Here is a 12,474-nt window from a genome sequence, read left to right on the forward strand (position 1 = left end):
GTTGCTCTGGGTTGGGAATCCCTACATGGAGTTGAAACCCCACGCTCCTGGGTTGAGTTTTGCAGCTGAGATATCCCTTTGCCTCCTCAGCCATCACACATGGGTGTGCGGGACCAGCCCTTTCTGTGTCTCCTCCCATCTTACCAGTCTCTATGTAGCTTCTGTAAATCCTTGTTTATATTTCAGTTCAGCTATCTTTTGCTTGGCTGTACAGGTTAGTTGCTCTATAATCTAGCTTTAAATTGGGTTTGGGGTTGGGAGCAGGAGAGTGTAGCTTTCACCTACTTTGCAGCCATTTTGGAAGCCCCCTTTTCCCTCTTATAGTCTTCCCTTCTTTGGCATGCACAGAATGTTCACACTGGTCATCAAATGATTGAATGGTAACAAACCAATTCCCCCTTCTCTTGCTTTCCCTTTTACAATAGTTCACTTTCTTAATTTTTTTTTTTTTGCAGAAATCATTTTTGAGGTTTATGTATTTAGCTTTTTCTGAAAAAGGTAGAATTTTAAAAGTAATTTTAAAAATATATACTTTTATTTATTTCAGAGAGGAAGGAAGGATAGAAACATCAATGAGAGATGCCTCCTGCACACCTCTACTGGGGATCAAGTGTGCAACCTGGGCATGTGCCCTTGACCGGAATTGAACCTGGAACCCTCTGATCTGCAGGCTGATGCTCTATCCACTGAGCCAAACCAGCTAGGGCAAAAAATAATTTTTAATTTAAGTATACTTGGTATACAATTTTATATTGGTTAGTTTCAGATGTATAATATGACTTTTATGCCTTACTATGTGATTACGCCATCAATTCCAGTAATCATCTGTCATCTTGCAAACTTATCACAATATTATCTCTCTATATAAAAGCCTAAGCAACCAAACAACCAAACCAGGTGATGGGTTGCTATGATGCGCACTGACCACCAGAGGGCACATGCTCAATGCAGGAGCTGCCCCTTGGATGTCAGTGTACTCCCACAGCCAACCTTCCGTGGTCCCTCCCTGATCGGGGTCTCTCCCCCGGGCTGGCCAGCCCTGAAGGCCCCCAATCAGGACTAGGCAAGATGCACGGATCGGCCCTGATTGCCAGCCAGGCGAGGGACCCCACCCATGCACGAATTTGTGCACTGGGCCTCTAGTTGACTATATTTCCCTTCCCCTTTTCACCCATTCCCCACCCCCTCCCTTATGGTAACCACATTTTTGGTCTCTATTTCTTTCTCTCTCTTTTTTTTTAATATATTTTATTGATTTTTTACAGAGAGGAAGGGAGAGAGATAGTCAGAAACATCGATGAGAGAGAAACATCAATCAGCTGCTTCCTGCAAATCCCCTACTGGGGATATGCCCGCAACCCAGGCACATGCCCTTGACCGGAATCGAACCCGGGACCTTTCAGTCCACAGGCCGACGCTCTATCCACTGAGCCAAACCGGTTTCGGCTCTATTTCTAACAGTCTGTTTTTGTTCTTTGTTTTTACTTTTAGATTTCACATATAACTGAACCCATACAGTATGATTTTCTCTGCCTGATTTATTTTACTTAACATAATACTCTGTACTAGTAGATCCAGCCATCCATATTGTCACTAATGGCAAGATTTCTATTGTTGCATAATATTTATATACACACACATATATACATACATACATATATATACACATATACATATGTGTGTGTATACACACACACACACACACACACACACAGCAAATCTTTATCCATTCACCTATCAATACTGTAGACACCTAGGTTGTTTCCATATCTTGGCTATTGTAAATAATGCTGCAATGAACATAGGGTACATATATATTTTTGAATTAGTGCTTTCACTTTCTTTCTTTTTTAAATATATAATTTGTTGATTTTTTACAGAGAGGGAGAAGGATAGAGAGTTAGAAACATCAATGAGAGAGAAACATAGATCAGCTGCTTCCTGCACACCCCCTACTGGGGATGCACCCGCAACCAAGGAACATGCCCTTGACTGGAATCCAACCTGGGACCCTTCAGTCAGCAGGCTGACGCTCTATCCACTGAGCCAAACCAGTCAGGGCAATGCTTTCATTTTCTTTGGATAAATACCCACTAGAATTTCTGGGTCATATAGTATAAAACAAGGTATAACTTCTCTTTCTTTCCTTCCTTCCCTTCCTCCCTCCCTCCCTCCCTCCCTCCCTCCCTTTCTTCCTGTTAATCCTCATCCACTCTGCCTGCCTGCCTGATTGCCCCTAACTGCTTACTTGGGGGTGGGGCCCTCTCAGCAAGGGGCCATCTGCCTACTTGATCGCCCCTAACCACTTGCCTGCCTACCTGATCACCCCTAACCACTGGTCTGCCTGATCACCCCTAACACTCTGCCTGCTTGCCTGATTGCCCCTAACTGCTTCTGCCTCACCCCCATCACCATGGCTTTGTCCGGGAGGATGTCCGGATAGTCGTCCGGAAGACGACTGTTCTAATTAGCATATTACCCTTTTATTAGTATAGATATTTAGAAGTGATAATCATACCATTTCTATCTATTCTATTTATTAGAGAATCAATAAATACAGTCCATGTTCAAGGGGAGGAGATTATACAATGAATGAGTGCCAGGAACAGGGATCCCCAGGGTCATCTCAGAAGCTGCCTAGCAGAATGAGGAACTGAATGTTTATATGATCCCAAAGTGTTACCGTAAAGATTGCATAATAATTTATTAAAGAAAACATGTACCATTACAATGGAGAGATTTGAGCTAACAAACTTAGCATCACAAACAGTGGAACTACCAAATATAATACAATATAAATTTTACATCACCTTTGAAGTAGTTTTGTCAAATATGTTTAATCTAGCTTTAATTAATCTTTAGACTTAATTTTATATTACACTGAGGAGATGGATGAAAGTTATCAAGAGCATGAAGCAGCCAGACAAATCCAGAATGTAGGCCATTCCCTAAAACCACCTTGTGGGACTCTTCAAAAGTTCAATGTCATATGGGAAAAAAGTTGAGGGATTAATCCAAAAACTAAAGCAATACAACCAAAATGTGTGATCTTGGTTGGATCCTGGACTGGTCAAAACTAACAAACAAAAACAGCTAAAAAAAGACATTTTGGGGATAATGAAAGAAATATGTAATAGCTATTGGAACATATTATACAATTACAATATTATTATACAACTACAGGCCTGAAATTCGTGCACAGGAAGGATCCCTAGAATTGGCCGGTGATCAGGGCTGATGGGGCATTCTGGCTGCCAGCCGGGGCCTTCCTTCAGTCTGTGCTGCCCCCTGGTGGTTAGTGCACATCATAATGAGTGAGCGAACTCCCGAGGAGACACTTTGTATATTATACTTTTATATAGATTTGTTGCCTAGGATAGGAAACCCCTGACAGCTAACAAAGTACAATATTTCTACAATAATGATGACGATGATGTTTAAAATTGCAAGTGCCTGGTTTGTGACAGCTGGAGTTGTAAACATTGTATAAATAGCAACTCATTTTAGTGGATAGTATTACTGAACACTGGGCACTTGGCTTCCTTTCCCTAATCCACCCAACCCTGACGACACTAATGGGAGGTAGGCCATGTCTATAAAGAAATAATTTACTTTGATGATGGTGGATAAAGGTTCTGAACAATGAGCTACCCTCATCAAAGAATGGTAATGGTAACCCAACAAAAAAAGGTACCTTTATTTACCTACTAGAGGCCCGGTGCACGAAATTCATGCATGTGTATGGTCCCAGACCTGGCCTGCAATCAGGGCCATCTTCCCCGGCTGCCTGCAGCCGGCCCCGCCCCTCTGCTGCCACCTACCCCTGGTTTTCCAGGAGTCAAGCGAAGGGAGGCTGAATGCAGGGAAATTTTCAAAAGGCCAGGGGAGTCCAGACTGCTGTTAAGCTGAACCTCACCCACTCACCACCCAAGCCCAGTAACACCACAGCCAGGCCAGCCATTTGAAGGGTTGCAAGTTTCAATGCTCCTTGCAAGAGTCAGTGTTCCCTGCATCTGGGCAGCTGGGAATGAAAGGCAACCCCCAGGCTTCTGGCAACGCTGTTCCTCCTGAGTTAGGTATACACACCCTGGGATTTCTGTTTCCTGTGAAGAGAGAGGGAGAAATGGATGAGAAGGGGGACCGTGAAGGAGTAGAGTGTGGCAATTCATGCAGAGAAAGGGTAAGGGCCGTTAAAGTCACTTCTCTCTGCCTGGGAGAGCTGGCTTTAGGGGCAGCGGGTCTGCCCATCACTTTGTCATCAGTGTCCCGGTAACTGGTGTGCATGCTGTGCACAAATATGCCCCCCGAAATCATCACAACCAGCCAAGAGGCCCCTAACAGCCCCAACCCCTTGGCAGAAGAAAGAAACTTGTACACTGGCACTCCAGTGCATGTTGCTACAATTTGCCTCTGAGGACCATTTTAAAACCCAGAATAATGATGATCATTAAATAAAAGAATTAATAGTATTTTCTTTTCTTACAAGTCTTTGGGAAAATGAAATTCAGGGTTTTTTTGTTTGTTTGTTTTTTATATTTTATTGATTTTTTACAGGGAGAAAGGGAGATGGATAGAGAGTTAGTAACATTGATGAGAGAGAAACATCGATCAGCCGCCTCCTGCACACTCCCTATTGGGTATGTGCCTGCAACCAACTTACATGTTCTTGGCCGGAATTGAACCTCGGACTCCTGAGTCCTCAGGCCCACGCTCTATCCACTAAGCCAAACCGGTTAGGACGAAAATCAGGTTTTTTGTTGTTGTTTTTTTTTTAAAATTAAATCTTTATTGTTCAGATTATTACAGTTGTTCCTCTTTTTTTCCCCCCATAGCTCTCCTCCACCCGGTTCCCTCCCCACCCTCTGCCCTTACCACTCCCACTGTCCTCATCCATAGGTGTATGATTTTTGTCCAGTCTCTTCCTGCACCCCCAGACCCCTTTTCCCCCAAGAATTGTCAGTCCACTCCCTTTCCATGCCCCTGGCTCTATTATATTCACCGGTTTACTCTGTTCATCAGATTTTTTATTCACTTGATTTTTAGATTCACTTGTTGATAGATATGTATTTGCTGTTCATAATTTCTATCTTTACCTTTTTCTTCTTCCTCTTCATAAAGAATACCTTTCAGCATTTCATATAATGCTGGTTTGGTGGTGATGAACTCCTTTAGCTTTTTCTTATCTGTGAAGCTCTTTATCTGACCTTCAATTCTGAATGATAGCTTTGCTGGATAAAGTAATCTTGATTGTAGGTTCTTGCTATTCATCATTTTGAATATTTCTTGCCACTCCCTTCTGGCCTGCATAGTTTCTGTTGAGAAATCAGTTGACAGTCATATGGGTACTCCCTTGTAGTTAACTGCGTTTCTTTCTCTTGCTGCTTTTAAGATTCTCTCTTTGTCTTTTGCTCTTGGCATTTTAATTATGATGTGTCTTGGTGTGGTCCTCTTTGGATTCCTTTTGTTTGGGGTTCTCTGCGCTTCCTGGACTTGTAAGTCTATTTCTTTCACCAGGTAGGGGAAGTTTTCTGTCATTATTTCTTCAAATAGGTTTTCAATATCTTGCTCTCTCTCTTCTTCTGGCACCCCTATAATTCGGATTTTGGTATGCTTGAAGTTGTCCCAGAGGTTCCTTACACTATCTTCATATTTTTGGATTCTTTTTTCTTTTTTCTTTTCCGGTTGGGTATTTTTTGTTTCTTCGTGTTTCAAATCTTTGACTTGATTCTTGGGATCCTCTTGTCTGCTGTTGGATCTCTGTATATTATTCTTTATTTCAGTCAGTGTATGCTTAATTTCTAGTTGGTCTTTTTTCATATCCTCCAGGGTCTCACTAAATTTATTGGCGGTTTCCATAAAATTCTTGAAAAACCTTATAACCATGGTTTTGAACTCTATATCCAGTCGTTTGCTTTCCTCCATTTCTGTCATTTGTGACCTGTTTCTTTGTCTCCGCATTTTTTATGCTTCCCTGTGTTGGTAGAGTGGTTTTCTGTCCTAGGTGTCCTATAGGGCCCAGTGGCTCAGCCTCCCCAATCACCTGAGGTGGACACTCTTGGTGTACTCCTTTGTGGGCTTTGTGCACAGTCTTGTAGTCTTGTTGTAGTTAAGCTTTGATTGTTATAGTTATCACTGGGAGGAATTGACCTCCAGGTCAATTGTCTGTGAGAATCAGCTGTGTCTGCAGTGGGAGAACTTCTGTGCTGAAGACACCCTTCTGGGGCAAGACTTGCTTCAGTGGGGCTTTGGTGCTCACTGAGTCTGCCCCCTGAGTGTGGCTCTTATGGATCTGAGGAGTTGTAATCTGGATGGTCCCAATCTGACCACTGGGTACACTGGCTCTTGGATCTAAGGAGGTGCTAATTTAGCCTCTTCCTGAGGCTACCCAGCAGGAGCTACGAAGAGATATGCAGATTCCCCTTACTTGTTTGGAGTTTGGAGGTGCCCAAATGAGGCCCAGCTGTGAAGCAAGGCAAGCTGCTGTGGGGCCTTGGGCCTTCTCTTCGAAGTTCTGGGTCTGTCTGGCCCAGTTGTAATTTGTTAGGTAATTTTTAGATTGCAAAGGGCCAGGGCATTCATATACAAAAGCCTCTGCTGCAGCTTGGGTGGGGCAGGGTCTCAGGGAATCAATAGGGCGGAGCAAGCAGCTATGGCAGATCCTCAGCCCTGCCCTAAGGGGCCCTGCGTCTCAGTGTCCCGGTAATTGCTGCAAGCACCTGTGAGGGAAAGCCGCCCTCAAGTTCCGAGTTCTGCCTGCTACCAGACAGTCCAGTTTCTCCCCATATGAGTCCTGGGTCCCCAGAGACTTCCCGGAACTGGAGTTCAGAGCAGTTGGGAGCTTGTGACTCCCTCCCGATTAAAAAAGACAGCCACGTCCTCAGGTGCCAGCCCCTTTCCGCACGCGCTCGAGCCTCCATACCTCTGCACTTTACTTCCACAGCTCCTCTGAGTCTCAGTGTGCTTTTCTCTTTCCTTCTAGTTGTAGAATTTCCACTCAGCCAGCCTTCCTGTAGTTCTGGATTATGTTGGTTTGGCTTTTCATTGTATTTTTGAAGTTGTTGTCAGAGGCAGCACTTTCTGGTGTTTACCTATGCCGCCATTTTGGTTTCTCTGAAAATCAGGTTTTTGACCGACCTGCTAACATTTATAGCCACCTGTGTTGAAGCGTGGTGTGTGTGGGAGCTGGGGGGAGTGGGGGTGGGGAGCGGAGATCGATGCTCAAGGTGAGGAGGTACAGAGGAAGGTGCAGAGGAGCGCTGCAAGGAGGGGACGGTCTGGAGACCCAGGTCCCTGATGCTATTTGCAGGGCTGCAGCACCTGCCCACCCATCTGCCTTACCTGTGGATGCAGTTTCCATGGCAATGGGCAGTGGCTGGGTGGGGTTCAAGCCCAGTTCCTGGGTGCCGTTTCCCTGGCCCCCGCGCCCAGCCTCTGGCTGGACTCCCCCACCTGCAGCACCAGCCTTGCCCCTTTTGGTGTCACCGCTTCCTCGTCCTGGTCACCAAACCACTGGGACCTGGGGCTGGCCAGCGGCAGCAGGTCTTTTTGGGGATTGGGTGGCACAACCATGGCTGGCAGAACCCAGGCGCAGCAACGGTGGCTGAAAGGATGGAGGTGCAGTAGCTGGACCGGCCAGCGTTCCCTGCTGCTGCCCCTGCTGGGACTCAGGGCTTGGAAGGCTGTGGTGTATGTGCCGCTGCCGCCACTGCCACCACAACTCCGGCCCTGCCCGCCATGCTCCCTGCTTCAGCTCCTCCTCCTGTTGGGGGCTGATCAGGGGTCGGGCTGGCCGGGGGGTTTGGGTGGTGATTAGGGCCCAGATCAGGCTGGTTGGCTGCTGCAGAGCACATCAAAGCCACTGGTCGTTCAGGTCATTCCACTGTAATGGTCACTGGGCTTTTATATAGGTAGATTAGGTATAATGGAGTCAATTTGTAGGATAATGTCCTTATTCTTAGGATATGCTGAAATATTTTGGAGTAGAGCTACAAGGTCTGCAACTAACTTTTAAACAGTGTTTAACAATCACTGTGTGTTTATATGTGTGCATGTGTGTGTGCTTATATATATACTAGAGGCCCGGTGCACAAAAATTTGTGCACTCGGGGGGAAGAGGGAGTCCCTCAGCCTGGCCTGTGCCCTCTCGCAGTCTGGGACCCTTCAGGAGATAACGACCTGCTGGCCTAGGCCTGCTCCGGGTGGCAGAGGGCAGGCCCAATCCCTAGGTGCAGCCCCTGGTCAGGCTCAGAGCAGGGCTGATTGGGAAGTTGGGGCGCAGCCCCCTGTCATGCACAGAGCAGGGCGGATCGGGAGGTTGTGATGCCACCCCCAGTCACGCTCAGGGTAGGGCCGATTGGGGGGGTTGGAGCACCGCCCCGTCACACTCAAGGCAGGGTCGATGGGGAGGTTGCGGTGCCACCCCCTGTCACGCACAGAGCAGGGCCAATCCAGGGGTTGGGGCGCTGGCCCCTGTCACGCACAGAGCAGGGCCCATCAGGGGGTTGAGGAGCTCCCCCCTGTCACTCACAGAGCAGGGCTGATAGGGGAGTTGGGGCACCTTCCCCTGTCACACACAGAGCAGGGCGGATCAGGGGGTTGGGGCACCGCCCTCTATCACCCACAGAGCAGGGCCGATCAGGGGGTTGGGACACCACCACTCTCACACTCAGGGCAGGGTTGATGGGGAGGTTATGGCTCTACCCCATCACACACAGAGCAGGGCCCGTGGGAGGGGTGGGGGTTGTGGCACCACCCTCTATCACCCACAGAGCAGGGCCAATCAGGGGGTTGGGGCGCTGCCACTCTCACACTCAGGGCAGGACCGATGGGGAGGTTATGGCTCTACCCTGTCACACACAGAGCAGGGCCCGTGGGGGGGTGGGGGGTGGTTCGGACACCGCACCCTGTCACACACAGAGCAGGGCTGATCAGGGGGTTGGGACGCCGCACCCTGTCACGAACAGAGCAGGGCGGATAGGGAGGTTGTGGCCCCACCCCCTGTCACACACACAGCCACAGGGCGATCAGGGGGTTTGGGCGCTGCCCCCTGTCACGCTGATCCCGGTGCCGGGAGGCCTCTCGGCTCCGCTGATCCCGGTGCTGGGAGGCATATTACCCTTTTACTATATAGGATAGAGGCCTGGTGCATGGGTGGGGCGGCTGGTTTGCCCTGAAGGGTGTCCTGGATCAGGGTGGGGGTCCCCACTGGGGTGCCTGGCCAGCCTGGGTGAGGGGATGATGGCTGTTTGCAGCTGGTCACACACCCTTCAGGGTCGGGGTCCCCACTGGGGTGCTTGGCCAGCCTGGGTGAAGGGATGATGGCTGTTTGCAGCTGGTCACACACCCTTCAGGGTGGGGGTCCCCACTGGGGTGCCTGGCCAGCTTGGGTGAGGGGCTGAGGGCTGTTTGCAGCTTGTCACACACCCTTCAGTGTGGGGGTCCCCGCTGGGGTGCCTGGCCAGTCTGGGTGAGGGGCTGAGGGCTGTTTTCAGGCTGGCGGGTGACGGAAGCTCCCAACCACTCCTTTTTTCTTTTTTGTTTTAAATTCTGGGCCAGCTTTAGCTCTGAGGCTCCAGCTCTTAGGCCTCTGCTGCTAAAAGTAGGTAATCAAAACAATGTATAACTCCAGCTCTGACTCCAGCTCTGAGATCCCAGCTCGCTGAAAGCTGGTTTCTGGGTTTTTTTTTAGCTTCTATATTTGTTAAAATGTTTCAAACTGCAGGCTCAGAGGCCTGCAAGGCAGGCGGGGAACATTGATTTCCTCCGTCACTGAAGCAAGCAAGCCTCATGTTAGTTTCAAGCTGCCTGGCTGCCGGCTGCCATCTTGGCTGACAGTTAATTTGCATACCTCCTTGATTAGCCAATGGGAAGGGTAGCAGTCGTACGTCAATTACCATGTTTTCTTTTATTAGATTAGATGCACAGAGAAAGAAAAAACAAATGTGGAAAAATGTTAATAGTTGAATCTAGAGTACATAGTATTTATTAAACTGTTATTTTTAAAACTTTTCTGTGTGCTTGAAGTTTTTTAAAATAAAAAATTGGGGCAAAATTTCTCTTTCATCTTTATCTCCAAATAATTCCACTGGTCATTTTTTTTAAAGTATATTTTTTTAATTGATTTTAGGGTAGAAGGGAGAAGGAGAGAGACAGAAACATCAGTGTTGAGAGAGAATCATTGATCAGCTGCCTCCTGATTACTCCCTACTGGGGATCGAGCCCAAAACCCAGGCATGTGCCCTGACTGTGACCTCCTAGTTCATAGGTTGATGCTGAACTACTGAGTGATGATGGCTGGGCCCCACTGGTCTTAAGACTCTATTTTAGGTAATCTTTCCTGCATATAGTTTCTCTCTGAGGAATGTCTAAAATAATAACCCCTCTCTTTTTTACTCAAGAAAAAAGAAACTTCCTGAGAACAATTACTAAATAGAGAAGTTTTACCCACAGTTTCACTTCCTGTGGTTTCAGTTACTCAAGTCAACCTTGACTTGAAAATATTACATAAAAATTCCAGAAATAAGAAATTAATATGTTTTATATTGTTCTGAGTAGCATGATGAAATCTTGAGTTATCCTACTCAGTCATGCCCAGGATGTGAATCATCCCCTTGTCTAGTGACTCCATGCTGTACATGATAGCCAACCACTTAGTCACTTAGCCATCCAGGTTATCAAATAGACTGTTAAGATATTGAAATGATTTATGTTCAAGTAACCCTTATAGTAGCCTAATTCTACATCACAATGCCTACATTATTCACCTCACTTTGTCTCATTGTATCATCTCACATCATCACAAGAAGGGTGAGTATGATATTTTCAGAAATCACTTTCACATAACTTTTATTATCCTATCTAATAAAAGACAAAAGGGGTAATTAACTGTACCTCTGCTACGCTTCCCATTGGCTAATCAGCACCATATGCAAATTAACCGCCATCCAAGATGGCGGTTAATTTGCATATACTAGCTGGAAGCGTAGCAAGGCAGGCTGCCGAAAACAAGCTGGGCGGCGGAGGCGGGAACAAATAACCCAGGCCAGGCAGCTGAGGGAGGCAGGAACGAAACAAGCCGGACATCCCCCTAGGGGTCCCAGACTGAGAGAGAGCACAGGCCGGGCTGAGGGACCTCCCCCTCCCTGAGTGCACAAATTGTTGTGCACCGGGCCTCTAGTATTTCTATATATAAAAGGCTAAGCGACCGTCCAACTGACTGACTGATAGCTATGACATGCAATGACCACCAGGGGGTAGACGCTCTGACTGGTAGCTATGACGTGCACTGACCACGTGCACTAACGTGCACAGGCAGATGCTCAATGCAGGAACTGCCAAGCTGCAGTGACCTGGCAGCGGCATTTCTCAGGTGACGCACTCCGGAACCAGAGAGGAGGGAGCCCAATACCGGGGTGCCTCACCCAAGAACTGCCCTCTCACAATCTGGGATCCCTCAGGGGATGTCAGAGAGCCACTTTCAGCCAGATCCCCGCAGGCCAGACTGAGGGACCCCACATGCTGGAGAGACCCCACTCATGCCGCAGATGCCTTTGGAGCTGTGGTACCGCCCCAGGTGTGGCCAACTGGGGAGGGACCATGGGAGGTTGGCTCCAGGGTGTGTCCGCCCTGTCTTGCCCAGTCCTGCGCCGCTGGCCACTGTCTAATTACAGTGGTGCCTTGACTTACGAGTGTCCCGACTAACGAGTTTTCGAGATACGAGCTGTCCCTCGGCCGATTTTTTGCTTTGAGTTGTGAGCTAAAATTCGGGTTATGAGCCAGCTTCAGATACTCCACCGCTAGTTGGCACAGCGAATGTCACAGTGAATGCCACGACATCAGCCCAGCATCACGTGTCTCACTCATTCACTTTAAGCGGTTAGCTCTTAGTTGAAGCATCAGTGTTGTGCTTGCATTTGTGCTTGCAGTTATTTTGCAAAACTTCGTTTTTTCAACCATGGATCTGAAGAAATAAGTGCGAAGGACAGTGCTGAGAAGAAGATGTGCATTGAATAAAAGAAAGAAATTATTGAAAAACATGACCAAGGTGTGCATGTAACCGACTTGGCGAAGCAGTACGAGCGTAGCACTTCTACGATCTGCACCATACCGAAGCAGAAGGAGTCGATACAGGTTACAACTCCAGCCAAGGGCATTAAAATAATTTCTAAACAGCGGACATCTATCCATAAAAATATGGAAAAGCTGCTAATGGTGTGGTTAACGGAGAAGCAGCTCGCAGGAGATACCGTGACGAAGGCTATAATCTGCGAGAAGGCACAAGCTATTTACGCTGATTTGCTGTAGCAGACCCCAGGCACTTCAATGGACGAGGCACTGGGCGAGCCGTTTAAAGCCAGTTGGGGCTGGTTCAAAAATTTTAAAAAGAGGACCGGCATTCACTCCGTTGTCAGACATGGTGAGGCAGCGAGCGTGGATATAAAGGCAAGTGAGGATTACCTCAAAACGTTTGCTGAA

General features: G+C 47.6%; 1 protein-coding gene across 1 annotated transcript in view; it reads right to left on the minus strand.

Moving 5' to 3' along the window:
• Positions 1-2,523: 2,523 nt before the first annotated feature.
• MTRF1 (mitochondrial translation release factor 1) overlaps positions 2,524-12,474 on the minus strand; it is a 53,503-nt gene continuing 43,552 nt past the window's right edge. The window contains exon 10 of the mRNA XM_081083844.1: positions 2,524-4,103. Within this exon, the coding sequence (XP_080939970.1) occupies positions 3,921-4,103 (183 nt within the window). The 3' untranslated portion in view covers positions 2,524-3,920. The remainder of the gene's footprint in view (positions 4,104-12,474) is intronic.

This window comes from Myotis nattereri, assembly GCF_964212035.1.
Source record: "Myotis nattereri genome assembly, chromosome: 2".
NCBI classification, from domain to species: domain Eukaryota; kingdom Metazoa; phylum Chordata; class Mammalia; order Chiroptera; family Vespertilionidae; genus Myotis; species Myotis nattereri.